The sequence below is a fragment of the Phodopus roborovskii genome, unplaced genomic scaffold (genome assembly GCF_943737965.1).
Source record: "Phodopus roborovskii unplaced genomic scaffold, PHOROB, whole genome shotgun sequence".
Taxonomy (NCBI): domain Eukaryota; kingdom Metazoa; phylum Chordata; class Mammalia; order Rodentia; family Cricetidae; genus Phodopus; species Phodopus roborovskii.
Genome location: NW_026125575.1, coordinates 1,293,586 through 1,314,595, shown reverse-complemented (window position 1 = coordinate 1,314,595; position 21,010 = coordinate 1,293,586). Strand labels below are relative to the sequence as shown.

At 43.6% G+C, this 21,010-nt stretch overlaps 1 protein-coding gene across 1 annotated transcript in view; it reads right to left on the bottom strand.

Annotated features, from left to right (window-relative positions):
- Sp4 (Sp4 transcription factor) overlaps positions 1-19,511 on the bottom strand; it is a 54,601-nt gene extending 35,090 nt beyond the window's left edge. The window contains exons 1-3 of the mRNA XM_051177822.1: positions 19,283-19,511; positions 18,756-18,865; positions 16,670-18,221 (exon numbers count right to left, since the gene is read on the bottom strand). Of these exons, the coding sequence (XP_051033779.1) occupies positions 16,670-18,221; positions 18,756-18,865; positions 19,283-19,289 (1,669 nt within the window). The 5' untranslated portion in view covers positions 19,290-19,511. The remainder of the gene's footprint in view (positions 1-16,669; positions 18,222-18,755; positions 18,866-19,282) is intronic.
- Positions 19,512-21,010: the final 1,499 nt, after the last annotated feature.

Below are 21,010 nucleotides of genomic sequence, written 5' to 3'. Positions count from 1 at the left end.
GGGAGGAAGCTCACGGTGTAGCAATGGGTGAAGACCAGGAAGTAGAGGGGAAGAGCCCTCAGCATGGTGTCTGCAGGGAGGAGTATGTAGGACAGGGTAAACATGATTAGAATCTGCTTGCTTAACTAATTTAGAGGGCTCTAGGACATGGCTGCTGTCCCCAGCCATCTGGTTTAGGGTGACTGTCCTGAATTAGAGAAGCCATCGTAACAAAGACTGCTCAGTTGGTAGAGCATTTGCCGCATGGCATGAGAACCTGAGTCCCATCCCTAGCACCCATACATGTAAAATGCTGGGTAGAGCGGCATCTGCTTGCAATCCCACCATTGAGGAGACACAGTGAGGGAATTCTAGGGTTCACTAGCTGCCCCGCCTGTCTCGATCAGTGAGCCCCATACGTCTGGTTAACTGTTGGAGGGGCAGCACTACCAGGACAAATAAGGTCCCAGATAGGAAAGTATCATTGTGAGACCTTATCTCAATAAATAGGGTGGAGGGAGTAGCAGATAGCTCAGTGGGTAAAAGCACTTGTTACATAAGTGTGAGAAGGGGAGCTTGGATGCTAGCATTGATGTAAACACAGGTGTGGTCAGGAGTACCTGTAACCCAGGCAGTGTGTATATATGTTGTCGGGTGGGGGTAGGAACACTGCAGCTTGCTGGCTACCAGCATAGGCCCAGCTTTAGTGAGATCCTGCCTCAAGCAAATAAACCAGAGTCACACAAGCAGGACACCCACCATCATCCTCTGGCATCTACACACACCTGCCCATATGCAAACATCCACCACACAGATACTCACACAAAGTGAAATATACTGGGGTTGCCCAGTTGGCTCAGCCGTTAATAACACCTGCTGATCTTGCAGAGGACCTGGGTTCAGTTCCCAGTCCCCACTCAGCAGCTCAGGACCACTGCAGCTCCAGTTTCAGGAAATCCCAGTATCCTCTTTTAGACTTTGCAGGCGGCACAAACACATACTGTACACACAAGTAACACACTGTATACATGTGTACACACAAGGGAAACACTCAACATATAAAATAAAGATAAATGGACCTTCTCAAAGGTGGAAGGCCCATGAAAACGAACTTCTCCACATACCCACACATGTGAATATTCGTAAGCGATCAGGTCCAGATTCATTTGTACTGGAAATCACACCGACAGGGCAACTATGATCTCCACAAACTGGCTAACTATAGGAGCGGCATCCATTACAGGGCCAGTAAGGCCGCAGACAGCAAAGCATCAGCCAACACTGAGACATGCTTAATACACCTACTTAAGGTGAGTAACAAAAATATATATTTTTAATGCTCACTGTATGTTATCACTCTAGTTATGGATATAAATCACTATATAGCAGGAAATAAGATGGAAGAATGCTAAAAGTACATACATGTATTCAGAAGAGGAAAGGCAAACATAATAGTAACAAGACATGTATTTAGTGCCCTGGCCATTTACAAAAAAAAAAAAAAAAAAAAAAAAAAAAAAAAAATTCACATATACTACTCATTAACTGCTCAGAAAAACTGTCTGCTAAGCAAACATAATCTTCATTTTACAGTTGTTTATAAGTAGATTCAAGGAGTACAGTAGACACCCCCACATGCCAGACAGTAACTGGCAGAATAGGGGATGGTGTTTAGGTGTTGCCCATTGCTATTTTTACCAACACCACAACATTCCTTCAGCTTAACCTAAATCTACAAACTACGCAGAAATAAAGTTAGTCATTCCAGATCACCAAAGATTAATTGCTCAATGATCTTATTGCAACAGGTGTGAATAACATAATGAAAACACATGAAAAGCTTAATAACTAGTCAAACAAATCCTTTACTAGGAATATGCATAAGTAGGATACTAACAGTTTTTTTCTTTAAGTTTCTGCTATACCTCACATAATCTTTGATACATATTTACAAAATAGCTTTTATTTCTTAGTAATCATTGTTAATTACATAGTTTTAAAATAAGTTTCTATAAATTTGGACTGACCTACAAAATGAAGTCCAAGCAAATAGAGTATTTAAAACTGCTTTTACAGAGTAGGTAGTAAGTATCCTCATGAGGTAATAACGTATTTTCTAATTAGCTACATTTAACTATACCACAATATACAAATACTTCAAAATGACTAATACAAGCTATTTTATCTGTCAATTAAAAGTAAAAATTATAACTAAAACAATTTTAAACTAAAATCTCTACATCACTATTTCACTTTTGAAAAGTAATCTTAGAATTCTATTCATGTATCCTCTGACTTTAATGTAATCCAGCATTTCAAGATGCACTTTCCTGCCAAGGTACAACTAGAATCCAGGGCTACACTCTGTTTGTGCTAGCAGTTGTAAGGCCACAGTAACTCTCCTTGCTTTTCCTACCTCTAGCAGAAAAATCACAAGGTTCTAGCAAATCCAGACAGTACCCTGCTCTTCGGAGAACATTTAGACTATAAATCAATTACAACAGTCTTTACCTGCTAGAAGAGGAAGTAAAAACCTTTCTCCTTCTAAAGTAAAAACCCGAGATTTACCTAAGACTTATGCTTCCAAATTTCTACAATTCACAACCATGTGGCAAGTTCCTTAGCACAACTAGTCATTGAGGAGCTAAGGCAACAAAGCGAGAGGACAAGACACATACTGAAAACAGGCAGCAAGAACCACCTTAAACTCCTTGAAGAGAGGGACTGGCTTCCATAAAGGCTAAGAAGTAATTCTTACTGGACAGACAAATGACCTCCCTGCAAGGTTACTGTGGCAGTAGTTGCTGTCACAGGGATTTGCCGCTTGTGAACTAGAGAGCTCAGGTCTAAGCAAACACAATCCCTGATTTGGAAGCATAGCTAGTGCCTGGTGAGGTCATGCACCCCTGTAACCCCAGCACTACAGAGGCTGTGGTAGGAGATTACAAACTCAAGGCTACCCTTGGCTGTATAGCAAGTTCAAAGAAATGTATTGAGACCCCCATCAAAACCTAAGGAAATAAGAAAAATATATATCAGATGTCTTTGAACAAGCATCTTTGACTGCCTGATGCCAAACGCATTAGAGGTTTCGAGATAAGGGCCAGATGACAATCTAAATGCCAAGGGCTTAGGGTCCTCGCCCTCATATGAGCTGTTCCTCAGGCTGGGTATGTGCATATTTACAGGACGCTAGCTAGCAAATGAATCATTTCCTAAAGCATTTCTATGAGTCCGTAATGACTCAAAACCTAAAAACTCTCTTTTTAAGAGAGAAAGGCATTATCCTAGTTAGATTTGCCTACACAGAAACAAAAACAAAATCATGCAGTCCCTTTAAGCACTGTTAGGCCTCATTCTCAGTTTGACTTCAGAAAGAAATCAATTTTAAAACTAGCAACAGTTTTCCTCGTCCTTCTTTAAAGAAGTTCAATTTGATATACATTTACATTTTTATGTAGCATTTTGACACTACGTGAAATAAATGACTAAACTATTTAAAAGCACAAATCACGTACAGTATTAACTTGGATAAAAGGACCATCTACCAAAACCAAACCAAACACCTGTATTCCCATCTGAGCACTTGAGGAGTGGGGAAGATCAGGAGTTTGAAGGACCATGAGCAGGAGGGGCAATGCTGCCACCAACGTCCATTACCACCAGCCCGCCACTGAGTTCCTTTCCTACACGTATCAGTTACCTCTGCCCACCACAAACTGCTTATGGATGGAATGTTACTTTCATCTTGTGAACTGGTTATCACGACCACTGCAGACGGCTGCCAAGGGATCATTTAAACGTCACCGAAAGCCATCTGGGTACTTGGGTTTCAGAGTAAGGATAGGAATATGAAGCGGTGAGTTGGTCTTCATTGAATATCCCAAACTGGATTGGCATTTCTAATTATAAAACAAGGTTGAGATGAGGAAGTTTTAAGTATGATACCATGTACTCCCCTTAAATTTTCATCAGTGTTTTTAATGAGCCAAGGTATAACACATAAATGTACACAGGCATATATACAAACCCCAAAATACACCAAATAAAACATGCACATTAAATGTTCACAATCCCCCCATATGTATGCGTTTAGATGTATCGATCTCTTTAAAACGTAAATTCATCAATTATCACTGGTAGTTTATAATCAAAAGACTGAGGACAGTCTTCTAAAACTTCTCACGGTAATTACAAATCCACTGGCCTCAAAGAACTGTTTAAAAAAAAAAAAAAGCAAGAAAAAAGTTTTAAAACTAAACAGACTTTGGGTTCTTTTTCTGTAGCTCCATTCACTAATTCTGTAACAACTGGCAAATTATTTTAACTTCCTTAGCCTTGATTTCTCATCTACTAAAAACACTTGGGGCTGGATGTTACTTTATTAGTTTGGTGGTGCAGCATGTGCCAGATAAGGCCCTAATTCAATCTCCATCAACACAGACACACACAGACACAGACACACACACACAGACACACACACACACACACACACACACACACACACCTGGGCTGCGGACAAATATCAGTATGGTGTTTGTCTACTATGTTTGAGTCTGCATTTGATTCCCAACACTGCAAAGCAGAACAAAACAAAAACTCCTACAAACAACCTAGCGTGAGATAAAACAAACCTTAAGCAGAACAGATACAGCCCCATGAGGGTAGAACTCTGCTTCTGCACCAGCCATGGTGCTGCACACATAGTGGCTGACACTAAATACATCTTGCTTAGTGTAAGCAGAAAGGACATTATCCCTGTTAACTGAGCTAATGTCACAAAAGAGGATACACAGGATTAGCTGAAGAATGTGAATTCTATGCATACAATACTGACAGTCACAGGGTTTCCTTACAGTCATTTCTTAATGTTATTTCCATCTCAGAACAAACAACATTTCCATCTTTTAAAGACATGACATGTCATTTTCTAATAAACGGAGTCATAAAATATAAAACATATTCTTTGGAGTGTTTTGTAACTGCTAATGAAAATGAAATATAAAACTCTCATTTCATTTGTATTCTTGTAATGTTTTTAGAGTGATTTTTAAAGTTTACTCAAGGTTAGTGTGCGCATGTGTGTGCAGCCAAGAACATATTCTTTCTAGCCTGAAATTCCCAATCAGAGGGGACTCGAAGTCATAAAATGTGTTTTGTATTCTAATTCCCTGTGTGGTACATGCACTCTGCCCACACTGGGGGACTAAAAGAACCCTCTGCTAAAGACCCAAGAATCCGTATCTCACTGAACAGATTACAGTATCACAATTACAGTGACATGCGCTGCTTACCTACAATAGTCCACCTACAGCGTCTGCCCTGAGTCCTAATCTCTTTACGGCTTTGCTTTCCTGTTCTATACAGTGAAGCCTTCACCATCCTTCTCTACAGGACTGTGAAACGGTTAACATGAATCCTTAAACAGAGTGACACCATGAGCTAATTCTATACATGATCACAGGAAACAAACACTGTAACACACAGGTAGTACATAGAGGAAAATCAGTGGTAATCAAAGTTCTAGAGCCACAATGCTGAGATTCTGGGTGGGTCAGTCATTTACTGTGTAGCCTTGAGCAAGTTACTCTACTCTAGACTGTAGCTCTTACACCTGGGATGGGGAATGGCAGCCATATTTACCTTCCACGGTGCTCCGGAGATTAAATGAGGGGCTGCTACCAAGCCCAGTGCTGTGCTTACAAACATGAAGTGAATGTCAGACAAAACACAAATCAGCTGAAGGGCACCCCCTTAGTACTTTTATTCCTGAAAGAAAACAAGTTTCTTTCTCCACCAGGGACATCCATAAAGCTCAGTTCCACGATGCTCAGACTTACAAGGACACATCAAGCTGTACAGTACCGAAGCTGCGTATCTATCTGCTGGCTGAATTCACAGGTGTAGTCTACCAGTGAGAGTACACAAAATTAGTAAGTTTACCAAGGGCTTACCCAACCTATCGTTAAAATCGAGATACACAATAATGTCCTAAAAATGAAGTGAAATTCTAGAAATAAAAATACAGAATGCTTTAATTTCATAAAGTAAAATCACAAACAACTGTCGCTTACAGAACGCCAACTGTTTACATCTCAGATTGGTTCACGTGTAAACTTAAGACAGCTAGGAAAGGTGACCAGACTTATAAATCACTTGCCATGGGACTCCTAACTAAATCAATCCAGTTTGTACTTAGAACGGCGCTTGTCTAAATCTTCCCATTTTTTTCTCTTCTTCAACTCCCTGGGACAGACCTCCTCATCTGCACCTGTGCAAAAGCAGCTCTGCTTCTGTAAACAAGGTGCTGTGGTGACTGGACTAGTATCCACAGAACCATACTAACACTCTGAATAAATTTCAGAGGGGACAGAACAATGTTTTCCATATCCCCTAAAACTCCTATTACCTGTAAATTACCAAAATCGATCAATGAGAGTTATATAGTCCCCTCATGAAGTATTAGTTATGATCATATACTCACTCTTTCCTTCTGTATCAAGGTCCCCAATTCTCCTACAAAAATCAAAGTTTTTCCATCTGTGTACTTTCTCTTAGTTCAGTATCAAGACAATAGAGACTAAAAACAATGCTTATTGGTGAAGGCATTACATACATGCATATATGCATAAGTATGTATACGTAAGGCAGAACCATGACCTACGTGAAATTTTTAATTCTATCCTAAGTATGTAATTATTCCTTGATTCCATGTCTAAATGTTATACATAAAAATTACTACTTGAAGCCAAGTGTGGTGTTGCCAGCCTTTAATCTGTCACTCCAGGGGCAGAGGCAGGAGTTGATGGGGGGTGTCCTTCTGTATGCTGTGAATATATGTTTCTCTTATTGGTTGATGAATAAAGCTGCTTCAGCCAAAGCACAGGCAGGATGTAGCCAGGCAGAAGTATAGGGGGGCTACTAGGAGAATTCTGGGCAGAGGAATGCAGAGGTGAGTGGTAAAGGCTGAAATTAAGAGAGAGCTAACCAATAAGAAGCCTGAACCACTGACCAAACAGTTTATAATTAATATACCGTCTGTGTGTTTATTTGGGACTAAAGGACTGCAGGCCTGGGCAGGACAGAAACTTCTGTCCACAAGGAGGACCTCTGATTTCAAGGCCAACCTACTCCACATAATAAACTCCAGGCTAACCAGCAGCTACATACATAGTGAGACCTAGTTTTTGTTTTGTTTTTTTGTTTTTCGAGACAGGGTTTCTCTGTGGCTTTGGAGTCTGTCCTGGAACTAGCTCTTATAGACCAGGCTGGTCTCAAACTCACAGAGACTGCCTGCCTCTGCCTCCCAAGTGCTGGGATTAAGAGACCTAGTCTTGAAACAAACCAACAGTCACAGACACACACACATCCTTAAAATCCAAACTACATGTGTATGCACAACTTAGAAAGCTTATCTTTTAGTTGTACCCCTCTTCGCAAACACATTCCTACCCAAACAATGCAAGTAGAACTGTTTCTTCTTTCTTATGGGCTTCTAGAGCCTTCCTTCATGGCTTCTTGGACCACGTACCACATGATATTCTAATTACACATACCCATATATATGGGTATATAAATTTATATATAATGTACTTGCAATTTAAATTGGAAGCATAAATACATTCTATTCTAATTGGTCTAAGATGCAAGCAACCATAAGAAAACATTCTGCTTAGTATCAAATGCCTTTATTATTAGGGTATTTGAGTTTGAAACGAGTTTAAATGTAGAAAGCTATGTCTTACAAGGCAATAAATAATCTCCTGTAATAGGGTACAGATCCTCTGAGGGTGAAAAGCAGTCCTTTCTGCTGTAATTTTAAAAAGCAGCATGAGAAAGATGGTTTTTTTGTTTTTTAAATAGGGGACAAGGAATAGGAAAAGGGGGAGGAAACCAGCCTCTGGAGACAGGAGCAGCAGAGAGAAAGGGAGGTGGGAAGAGAAGGAGAGACAGGCAGAGAAGCAGAGAGAGAGAAAGATGGGAGGTGGGCAGGGCCCTTTTAAAGGGAAACACAGTGAATATGCACAGGTGGTGATCTTAGTGGCTGCAGCTGAGGGCGCATCCTGTCAGAACCCCAAGGGCAGGGCAGCAGAGATGCCTGAGTACTAACACTTTCAGCTTTAGTTTCTCAGTGCCTATTACCATGCAGACACATGGGCATGGAAAGAACAGCTGATGCTTTGATCTAATCCCCACCATTTCTCTCATATCAACAGTACTCTTCCTAGTGACCATTAACTTCATCATCACAGCCGCCATGACCACATGACTAAGTTACTGTGACAGCATCCTTTTAACCAGGTTCCTGGTTTCTCTGCCATTACCTTCTTGTTGTGATGGCCTGGTACTGGTACTGTGACCCTAGCTCAGCGTCCTACCTAAATTCTAGGATTACAGGAACGTGCTCCAGGTTTTCTACTAGAGAAATGCCCCCAATAAATACTTGAAACATTAATGTCTCTAACAAGTTTTGAAGTGGGAAGGGGGCAGGCAAGCTATTCCACAGCAGGCCTGTACTTCTGGAAAGCATACAAGAGAGACCACTGCTGTTGCATGTAAGCTATAAATCTCCCCACCAATGCCTTATGCTTTTCCAAGTTTTGCTTCCAGTAAGCTTACTCCAAGTTCAACGGCTTGACTCAAGATATCCTCTTCACTTCTCCACTCCTGGAGGCTCAGTTGACTTTGTAGTTCAATCACTGAGGCTATTTAAAACCCTACCTCTACCAGCTTGCTCTGCCAACATACATCACTTCCTACATACACCGAACTTCCTACACTTCAAAACTCAGTACCTAAAGCTCACAGACAGTTGCTGATCCACACAAGGGGACCATGTACTTAGCCTTGTCCCTAACACAAGCATCCTTTGAAGAAAAGTGAATACTTCCAGGGCCTAACAAAGGCTGGAAACAGGACAGACACTTGCTTCTTACGACAGGAAAACACATGGCTTTGTTGGACTTGTAGACATACCTGTCCCTGTATCCTTGGTTGTATTTGGACCAAAGCTTTCTGAACTCTGCCTTAAAAATTTCACTTAGAACTTTAACTCATAAAAGTAAAAATATTAACACCTAAAGTAGTGTTTTCCCACTTGACAACATTTTCCTAATGAGTGGTACTCCATGGAGAGTCTACCACCTTCCATAAATAGTTTTGACTATTTGGTCTCATCTACATAATACTCTGAAGTAAAGAAGTAATGAATGTCTATCACTAGTTGACAAGTTTGCCCAGTAACAACTAATGGAATCATTAGTGAAGAGCAGCATTCAAGCAAAGTCTAAGTTTTAACTCTCAGCCTTGTTACCTGAGTGTGCAGTGACCAACAATGGACACACCACAGGAGCCCACTTCTCTGATCAATGGGGCGCAGAGTAGGTCCTACCATCCCTGAGGTAGAAGAACCTTCATATATTTGACCTACCACTTTTTTTTTTCCTTTACTCAAAATGTTCTTCAGTCTGTGAACATTTTACAAATACTTCCCCAGTAGATATTTTGAGCTCATAAAACAACCAAAGAAAAACAAATCGAAGAAACCTGCATGTTCTGGATCTGCATACTCCACGGGTTAAATAAACAGACAACGCTGTGAGTGATTCATGGAATTAGGGCTGAATTAGTGTCCTGGGTTTTCCAACTGTTTTTCTAGTTCACTTACAAAAAAAGTAATCACACTGTTCGTGTTGAAGTGGCAAAACCAACAATAGTTAGAAGTGTAAAGAATCTTAACTACAAGTTCAGTGTTGGACACGGCAGACATGTAAAGACACCATTCGTCAAATTAAAGCTCAACTAACAGAAAACTAACACAGAGGAATTATAAAAGTAACAGGAAGCAGAAACATACTAGTGAACTAGATTATAGATTCATGGTAAAACAGAACTGACCTCGCATTACTTCTATCATAAAAAAAAAGATAAAAAAGGAATGCCACCTAATTCCCCCTATTACTAACTACTAGACCATAAGTTTAAGAGTTACAGTATGCACTGGCCATATGCCAAACAGGCATGCCCAATATAGGACCAGACATTTAAATATCCATGTACTTAGAATTAGATCCAATCAAACTTCCTGTATAGCATGAGCAATTCTTCCATAATCTATAATACGACAGTTGGGTAATCAGCCTTTAATGATAAAAGATAACCTCAAGAAACCAATCATCCCGCTGCTCTTCTTCCTGCTGCCCCTCGCCGCTGTCTAACCTAACAGAACTCTGGTCAGTTTGCTATGCTATGCTCTCGCCCCATAAAGAAAACTTTCAATTTTAAAAAGTTTAGTATCACCTTCCACTACATAGCCAGTTGCAGGACAGCCACCTCCAAACACATACAACAAAATAAAGACAAAAGAGCTCCACGGACGTTAACTCCACGTGGGTGCTTGAGACCTTCACAGTTAAGTTTAAACAGTAAACCTGGGGTGGCCACTTGAGGTTTTAAAAATGCCTTCAACAACTGGCAAGGCTTTACAGTAAGAGAAACATGGACCTTTAAGGCAAACTGTGTGTTGCAAAGACAAGATGGGCTTCCTCGGTGGCCTTATCCTTGCAGACTCTTAATCTCTTGTGTCTTCTTCCCTAAAGAAACTAAAGCTCAATGAAGCAGCTGGTAAGATGGACACAATACCTACCCATAAAATAATACTGTGTGGCTTGGAATTATGAATATAAACTCAGCACCTAACTCATATTAGCTACAGAAAATGCTTGATTTCTTCCTCCACAAGTTTAACTTTCTTTAGACGTCCATATATGATGTACCTATCCACTAGTTAAGAGATGATGAGGTCAGCCCGGGCTTTCTAGTGAGTTCAAGGCCAGCCAGGGCTATACAGCAAGGTCCTTTTGCCATCTTTTAAAAATCCATTTCTAGCTATCGTTTCAGAAAAGATAAATGTCTTAGGCTTGAGGATAATACACAGAACTTACTAATATTAAACTTTTTTCTTTCTTTTTTTTTTTTTTTTTTTAGATAGGATCTCTATGTAGTTAAGGTGGGGTGAAATTAATTATGTAGGCTAGGATGGCCTCAAACTCATTACAATCCTCCTGCCTCCGCCTCATGTAGAGTTCTGAGGCAAATGTCCTCTTGAAAACCTAGTCTTCTAAGAGGAAAATAACACCACATAGGTCCTACATTGACCCAGATAGTGGTATCTTTCAACAATTATTTATTTAATAAGCCAGCAGTGAATATATATCCAGCTGACATGGGGACAGTCTATCTATGAAAAGACAAACTTAATTCTAATTCTCTAGGTCCTAACTTCAGTTTCATTTTCTCACATGCTGATAAGAGACTTGGATAAACCAGGGATGTGGCAGAGACCCAAATGGGAGACAAGATGGCATTCTCTGCCACAAGACAGGTGTCACTCAACCTTCCTGAGCTTGTTTCCTCATTTCTAAAGAGGGCTAAGGGATGAGGGTGGGAGAGAGGCCATACCAATTTCATTAAGCTTTTATCTCACCAACTACAGATGCCTTCAACACGACTTGCTCACTCACTCAGCAGTAAAAACGGCACACATTATGTACAACCCAGATCAGGAAAGCACTCGGTGTGTATGGTCTCCCCTTTATTTTCAACCTTTAATGAGTCATCCCCAAGCACTTAATGGAACACTGGGGAACCTGACCCGCACTTCTACATACCTTCACTTAAGACAGTAAAATAAAATACCTTTAAAAATAGACTTTCACAGCGATATGAAAAGGTTGCAACTGTAAGCTATAATCTCCAAGATCTTTTCCAGCTAAAAAGCTATCACTTGGTAAATCTGTTACTTCTGCAAGGTTTGCCCAAAGCATCGTCCTTAGCTTCCTTCCTGATCGAGCTTCCTTTTCTATGTTCTCTTCAATCTGTTTTAATGCTTGTTCCAATATTCCTTAAGTATTTCTTGAATATTCTCTACATTAGGAACTGAAAAACAGCCGGGAACACTTGAATGTCAGCACTTCTGAAAGTTGGATCACAAACTCAAGACCACCTGGGCTTAAAGTGAGTAAGAGGCCAGCCTGGGTTATATACAGAGAGACCCTGTCATAAAAATAAATAAATAAATAAATAAATAAAATAACAAATAATCTCAATTCCTAACAATTGCTGTGATGAAGCACCATGAGAAAGGGTTTATTTGTCTTATATATCTTGAGCTACAATCCCTTGAGAAAAGCCAAGGCAGGAACTCGAGGCAGGAGGTGATGCAGTGGTCATGGAGGAATGCTGCTTGCTGGCTTGTTCTTCAAGGCCAGCCTGGGGATGTGTGTGTGGGGGGGTGTGCCTACAGTGACCTGAGCCCTCCCATATCAATCAGTCACTAAGAAATGCCCTACAAGCCTGCCTGCAGACCAATCTTATGGAGCCACTTTCTCAATTGAGGTTCCCTCCTCTCAAATGACTCTACCTTGTGTCAAGATGACATAAAGCAAACCATCACAGACGTCCTTTGAAAACTAATGTGGCTTTACCTGGAGTACTTTTTATATCTTCTATGAAAACAAAACAAACAAACAAACCCAGCTTCTGAAGGCTAAAGTCAAACTGTAAGGTCAGAGCCTAAACTCAAGCCCTTATAACGAAGTTCAGTCTATTTACATAGTATTAGAAGATCTTAGTGAAAAAGTAACAAAATAACCGAGTCACCTGAAAAGGACAGGAAGCACTGGTGAGAAGATGATATACACAGGCGTGGTTTTTAAGATGCCCCAAAAGGGAAAACCCAAACCTACACAGCATATACAACAATGGTAAATAGTATCTGCATTAGACCTCAAACCAACCTTCTACTTTGAGTAATTCAGGAAAAAAAAAAAAAAAAAAAAAAAAAGCAGATGTTAAAATGTTAATTGACTAAGTTAAATTTGGACTTTCAAATCCAATGTAAGCTTTATGTTCTTTGGTTCCCATTTTTAAACAGTCATTAAGAGCTGGCCTTTCCATTCTTGGCTTCATATTATATCCTTAGGTTTTAGACTTCAATTCCCTATAAAAAGCAAAGGAATTATGTAAGAGACAAGTTCTTGAATTGTCAGCAACATCTTACTAAGTCTCAACCTCCTTTTTTTATGGGAAAACCATCATAAAATTTAGTTCTTACTGAAACTGACAATCAATCAAGCAAAAGGCCTATGGCAGGCATAGTGTGGGCCCACTCCAGGTTAATTACTGAAATAGAAACCAATAGTGCCACCAGCTCTCATTTATAAAAAGATGCAACTCCCGAAGACCAGAGGGCATTGTGAGAATACTGGCAAAACTTCTATTTTTACTTAATTAAAACAGATCTCAAGAGCTCTGCCTGCCTCTGCCGCCCGCCCATACTGGGATTAAAGGTACAAACCACCTGACACTCCATTGTTATCTGTCAAATTCTTCTTCCCAACAAGAAAACAAAGTACCATGTCTTGGGTACAAGTATTTAATTATAACTATACTCCTAAATAATTAAATGCTAGACACTTAACCTAGAAAAGAAAAAAATCAGAATTTTCAGATATGAGCGGAAAGAAGAAAGCAATTTTTCTGAATGTGTTACCAAGGGAAAAAAAGTTTGGTATTTCATAAAACTGTGAAGCTCTCCAGCTTCACAATCTGGGTTCATTCCATTTGCCTAGTGTGATTCTTTCTCTTCGGTCCCTATCACTTGGTGAGAAGGTAAAAGGAGTCTGGACAGTAACAACTGTTAAGCCTTGTTCTTGAGCTAGCCATTACACTATCAAAGGAATCAACAATTGCCCCCAGCCCTGATATTTGTTATGAGCACTTTCTTACTTATATGTGGAGTGGGCCAGGGATGAAGCTCGGCTGGTGGAGCAGTTGTCTAGCACACACAATCCCCAGCACCCTGTAAGTCAAGCAGGGTGGTAATCACCTGCAATCCCAGCATGGGGGAGGTAGAATCAGGAGGGTTAGTTCAAGGCCTGCCTTAGCTTCCTAGTGAGTTTGAAGGTCAACCTGGAATGTGTGAAATGCTGTCTAAGACAGGAAAGTCAAAGTAGAGACTAGAACACCAGTCACCAGGATGAAGATAAGGTTGGGGAGAAGGCAAGTTACTTAGACATAAGTATCATCGAATACTCAACTACAGCACAATAGGGCAGCAGTGGGTGACAGTAATTGAGTAGCAAACAGAATTTTGAAAGATCCCAAGACGACAAAGGTCTGAGGTGGTAAGTATCCTGATCTTATCATTACATATCGAAATATCACATTACACCCCCACAACTATGTACATGAATTATATGTCAATTAAAAGTAAAATAACATCCTTTAAACCTATGAATGTGAACAGTAAATATTTTTCCATAAATTCAACACCACTATTCTGGAAGGAAAATGTGAAATAATGGAGAATGGTAACCCAAAGTACTAACTCTAAACTAGGGCTCATTTTTAAGTGGGGGGGGGGATGTAGGCATGTGTTCTCTCTCTTCTTAACTTTAGCATCCTGCTTCTACTGTGTTTTAAAGGTACACACAAAAGGAATTAACGGAGACAAAGCAATTTCGTTAGATTCACTGCCCCTCCCATGCTCCAAGCCTTCAAAGAGCACTGACAAGTTTGCTAAGGAGTAGGATAGAACTGCCAGCAGCTAACCCTAAGTTAACTGCACGTAGCTTGTAGACATCAGGGTCTATTTCTGCTCTTTATACTAAGGTCATCTCTTTAAAGTGTCAACAGAATTGCAAATTGTTGGGTTTCAACAAGGAGGAATCTTCATGTGTAGACTTTAGTTTCCCTTATACACTTAAGATGATCTCCTAAACTATGTGAACTCTTAAGTAAAATAAATAAATAAATAGAAATGCCCCCATGGAAATGTAGGGATAACCGTATCTAGTGGGTGTGTCTGGCATGTTGTAGTCACTGGGGTATGAGGAACGGAAGGACTACAATGGTGTATGTGTGCTAGCAAAACACACTCAGGAGCATATGAACTGCTCCTGCACCACCTGCTCCCAATTCTGCCTTCTGACTCACTGTTGATTAGACCCTTGATTCCACCTCTGCCCAAGATTTCACTGATAAAAGATGGCTCTTCAAATAATTGTATGTAATGCATCATTCCAGGAGCTGGGGGGCTCAGAATACTGGATCACCTTCACACTTAGTAAGAGGGACGCCTGGACTGCAAGACATTAGAGAGCAGAAGAATTGGCTGATTCTCTAAACTAGTTTATAAATTACTCAACGCTATTAACCACAATTCACTAATGTTTAACAGGCAAGATGAAATGTAAATGAAGTAATTTCTGCTTTGACCATGCAAGCCACTATCCAATAGATACTCCAGTTAATGTTTAGAATGAACAGGGACTGCAGGGAGTAAGGGTTGGAAACAGAACCGCCACAACATACACTGTCAATAGAAGAGCACTCGCTAAATGAAGCGACTTCAATAAAACTTCATGTTCAATTCCTCAAGTCATACTACTTTCACCACATTTTACGTGTTCAGTCATCCATCACCGTGTAGAACTAGTGGATAACACTGGATAGGGCAGGCACAGCAGTCAATCATCACACAAAGTTCCATCGGCAAGAAATAAAAACGTAATGAGGTTCACCTGAATTCGTAGCTTCTCTATGGACAACTTTTAGGTATACACTGGCTTGAGGCGTTAACTGTGGAAGGACCCCATCTTAATTTTTCTGCGCCTCGTTTCGCAAAGGGTCACTCAAAAAGGACAAGCATATTCAATCTTAAGATACCAAAACAGAAATTTTATTACACAAAACTTGAAAAGATTGAAGGTATTAAAATTAAAGCCAGTTTCCACCAACTCAGAACCCATGAAGTCTACGAACAGCAAGACTTTTTTGGTACAATAAGACTGCTGCTCCCCCAAAAGACTATAAGACTTAATGGAACTAGGTTTTTAAGTACTCCAGATGTACCTGATTATAGGCACAAGAAATAACTATTCTTATAGCTGGTTTAAAAACAAAATGGCCACAATTTGTTCACGTTAGTGGCATTTTACTATCTACATTTTAAATTGTTTTTCACTAGCCTCGCACTAGACACATTTAAATAACACAAGGACCATAAACCTTTTCCTTAAATTTTATACATCAAGTTCCATTAAAGTCACAATCCTGAGTGTAGCAACAAAACAAGACATAAAGCTTAGTGAAACAATTTGTAACTTTAAGTTTCTATCTTAACTACAACAGTATCTAGTTTAAAACTACCCTTCACACTAAAGGGGAAAAAAAATGCCTCAAAGATAAAATGCAGAAACATGAGAAGGTCTAATTAAAAAACCTTATTACAGAATTAACAGACTCACAACCACATACCAATTCAAGTTAAGCCAACTTTCCATCAAGAAGAGATGAGCTCATCTTCCGGAAGAGTTCAAGTGTACTCAAATATGATCTCTATAATTACGGCTCTAATCAGAAAATGATGCTTTATGAAATAATTTAAATTATTTAACAAATTCAACACACCGCACGAAACCGAGTGCTAAAAGCTACAGAAATAAAGGGATCAAACCAATAACTACATGTGGATGCTGGTGTCATCATGGTCCAGTTCAGTTCTGAATTCCTCTCCAGTGTGTGTGTGTGCCTCAGAGGCGCATCAAATCTAAAAGGGAGCCTGGAGCAATAACTCTGTTCCCAAACCCCGCTAATCACGGATTAAGAAGAAAAAGATGTGGCTTACCTGCAACACTAGTGATTGTTACTGGAACTCCCTGAACTTGAACGCCCGCGGCACCCAGGTTGGCAACGCTCACTGTCTGAAGGTTAGGCACTGATGCTAGCTGGGCAGTATTCAAAGTTATCGGGGCACCAGCAACAGCCACAGGAGCAATCTGAGCAAGAGTTGTGCCACCACTTGAAGACACTGGGGTGATGGTTAGCTGCTGGGACAACCCAGCATTCTGAACTTGCAAATTTGAAAGACTCTGGATATTCTGAACCTGGACGGTTTGCCAGCTGATTTGCCCTGAAGGTGTTAAGGTCGGAGCCCTGATAAGCACCTGAGTCGGGTTTACAGCTTGAAGCTGAACATTCTGCAAAGGCTGCTGCTGGATGGTCTGAATCGTCTGCCCTGACTGGAGTTGAAATGACTGCGGTGGGATAGCTTGAATAATCTGCTGCTGAGGCTGTTGGATCTGGATCTGCTGCAGGATAGGTTGGCCTACAATCTGCACTTGCTGGAGAGAACCGGACTGATCCTGTGCATTCTGTATCCCATTGGGCTGAAGCTGACTGGAGCTCTGGGCTTCAGACTCAGTGGCAGCAGGTGTTTGCGATTCTTCGATGGTGCGTTCAGAACTACTGGTGGATGTGCTTGCGTACTGGCCCGTATCTGCTGAACTCACTAACGTGTCACTGCTCGTTAGAGACGTGGACGCGGTGGTCGTGCAGGTAGTAGAGGAAGAGGGCGACTCAGGCATAGTACCGGCGGAAGCAGAGGTGGTGGGTGTAGAAGCTAACTGATTCCCATTGGAAGTCCCACTATCAGTAGTAGTAGTTGGCTGGCCAACTTGTCCAGTCCCTCCTCCAGCGGCCACGTTATTTATCACTGGCAGAGCTAAAGTCACTCCTCCTATGTTAATTGGCAGGGTCGTTACAACTTGAGCCTGAGTACCAGGAAGGGTCTGCAACTGCAATGGTATTGAAACACCAGGTCTAATTTGTACTGGAACTGTCTGATTTGCCAGGTTTTGAGCAAGAATATTACCAGAAGCTGTCCTGTTAGCAGCGGTGAGGATAGCTTGATTATTACCTGCAGAAATGAGCTGAATTTGACCCTGCAAGTCCTGTAGAGATGAACTGCTAGTTGGATTAATCTGAATCTGCTGACCTTCCACCGTCTGAAGTTGGGGGATCACTTGGTACTGCACGCTACCGCTCGGATTCTGTACTTGTATGACTTGGAACTGATTGGGGGTGGAAGAATTACCTGATTTAGTTTTTGTAGGAGAGGAACTCCCGTTATTACTGCTGGAAGAACTAGACGAACTGGAAGCTGGCTGGGAAACGTTATTTTCTTTTGAAGCAGGAGGAGGGGAGGCAACAAGTTGCCAGGCGTTTCCAGCAAGCTGTGTCGTCACCAGTTCTAGCTGCTGTGGCTGACTCTGAAGTTGGACCAGTCCTTGGCTGGGGTCGATAATAATCTGCTGCTGTCCAGTTGCTTGATTTTCACCAGGAGTCCCTATTTTGCTGCAAGTAGCTGCCAGTAAAGCCAGAGGAGAGGGCTGAGAGTCCTACCCAAAATGGGAGGGGAAAGGAGAGGGAGGGGGGAAAAAAGTGGGCGGGTTTAGTGGAAGACAGTAGTGGGAGGGGGTTATTTATTTAGAGAGCTCTAAGTATCAGAACACACTCAACAGGCAGCAGAATTAAAAGGGAAATATGAACAAAAGCAGATAGAAGCTACATGAATAAGGATGCAAGTCCTGTTATGTAAAGTTTAAATGAAAAAAAAAAAAGAAAGAAAGAAATTTCTGGTAAACTTTCTGAAAGTGTTATTCTTCTGCACTCAAAATGCCCTTGGAAAAACAGACACTGTTTTTTCCTAACGGTATGAATTCCTGATGTAATTTTAAATGTCGTTATAGCCTCAACTATGGGAAATCTTCATGAATTTACGGTTTAAGTTCCTCACTCAGAAAGAGAAGATGCTTTGAGAGGCTAAACATCTTTTATCCTGTTCTTTTACTTATGGGCATTTAGAAGGCAGAACTCCCTATCTGCCCTAAAGCTTCGTGTTGATTTTTTTTTTTTTTAACGTTTGCTTTTACCTGGGAGCCTGAGGTTTTGGGTTTTTTATTGTTATTCTCTGGTTCAGAGGTTTTCCCTCCTTCTGCAGCCATCGCCGCGGCCGCCTCCTCCTCCTCCTCCTTCTTCTGATCTGCAACAACCCCCCCCCAACACACACGACAACAGGTTATTAGGATTATTATTATTCGTCCTCCTCCCTTCTCCCCCCTCCCTCCCTCTGAACATTAATCTCCATAAACCCGCGATCCGTGCACACCGGCAGGGGGTGGGGGAGAAGGAGGGGAAGGGAGGAGGGGGCTCTCACAAAACGTGGTTTGAAACCCGACCCATAGGCTCCAGAGCAACACCCAGAAGGAGGTTGTTCTAGCTCAGACATTAAGACAAAACACAGCCCTCCTTCCCTCCCCCTGGTTTCCCTCCCGCCCTCTCCTCCTCCCCTTCCAGCATCTCCGCGGCCCCGGGGGAGGGGGAGGCGAGCAGGGTCTGGGGAGGGAGGGAGGGAGGGAGGCGGTGAAGGAGACCGAGGGGGGTGGAGAATAATACGTACCGCTCATCCCGCATTAACAGGACAAACCCTCACAGAGACACTGGGATAGAGGTGGGTGGGGGTGGGGGCGAGGCGGGAGGAGAGGCCGGTCCCGCCCGCCCGGGGTGGCTCGGAGGAGGCTGTAGCTGGCACAGGCTCTGCCTCTTTTTCCGCGAATGGCCGCCGCTGGGCTGTGGCGTAGCAGCTCCTCTCTCCGCCCGAGCCCGGCTGACTCGCCCTTGATTGACAGCGGCGGCGTGCGGCGCGGGCGGCGGCGCGGGCCGGGGGCGGGGCCGGGGCGGTGCGAGCGCGCCGACTCCCCACCCCCCTCGGCCTGCCTCCGCCGGCGCCGCCGACTCTCCACCCCTTCCCCCAGCGGATTGGCCGCCGACCTGCCGGCGCCGGGGCCGCTGGGGCCGCCCCGTCTCCTCCCCTTCGCCCGGCGGGCGCTCGCCGCGGCGCTGCGTGTCCTGCGGGCCGGCTAGCCGCGGCGCGCTGCCGGCAGGCCCTCCATGCAGCCAAACTTGTCGTCTCAGGATATCCCGCCCCCTACTCAGTTCCCGGCGCCCTCCCCTCAAAAGCGCCCCGCGGCATCCTGCCCCGCGAACGGCCGCGGGCGGGAGGCACGGGCACTAGGCTGCAGGGAGGAGAGCGGGGCGGGCGCCGGCAAGCCGGGGCTCCCTGCGGGCCCGCGCGCGCGGCGCACACGCCGGCTGCCCCCGCGCCGTGAGCATGGCTCTGCTAAGGCGCATCCGGACCCGGGCGCCCTTTTTCCCCGGCTCTGCTCTCATTGGACGAGGCGTGGGAGGGGAGGGGGTGCGGGCGGGCCTCTGCCGCAAAGGCTTTCGGGTCTTGTAGTTTCTGGCCGAGGCGCCGCCTTTCCTCCCGCCCCCGAGCGCGGCCTGGCTGCGGAGCCTAGAGCTTGCCCGAGGGGGCGGTGGCAGCAGGGCGTGGCCGGGGCCCGAGTGGGAGTTGAACCCAGCGCTGGGGAGGGGGGAAATGGGTGTTGTTTGCCTGGGCCTATCGGCCGAACGGGGCTGCCCGGACCGCCTCTGCCACCGCCTCCTCGGCTGAAAGCCGCTCCCCGCGGGGCGAGCCCACACCCGGAGCGCGCGGCGATTGAGCGAGCAGGCGGCGGCGGAGGGAGGCGGGGTCTGCTGCCCTCCCGGTTTGAATGAAGCTGACTCGGGGAGAGCATCCCCTTCGCCCCGCTCGCTGTCTTTGCTCACCTAGCTAGCTGGGGCCTCCGTCCGGGCCGAGCGCGGGGCCTGCGTGCTCACGGAGCAGGAGCTTCCATTTGTATTTGTTGTCTCCCAGGTTGCACGCCGGTGCCGAGCAGTGACAGTGTCTTCCAGGGTGGCGACGAGAGCGCCTTGGAGCCCGCGTTCTTGGCGCGCTTCTCGCTGCTACAGAGAGGTCTCACAAGGTTGTCCGGGAGCAGGAAAGCCCGTCCGCATGTGGGTCAGCCCTGCTCACGGTTTTAGCGTAAGCTTCTGGGCAAGTGGGATTCACAGCCAGCTGTGCAAAAAGCACTTCGTCAAATGCTCCTGAGCCGCCCCACACCCCCAGCTTCACTCCAAAGACATGAAGTCAAGATGACAGGGACAAATAACAGCGACTGATGAAATGCACCAAAACTAGACGTGAACCTTAATAGGAACTCTGGGACGGGACACCATTACACACCAGGCTCAGAGCCCTCCAGTTTCATTGATGTGAACCCCACACGTAGGTAGCTTTGGGTGTTTT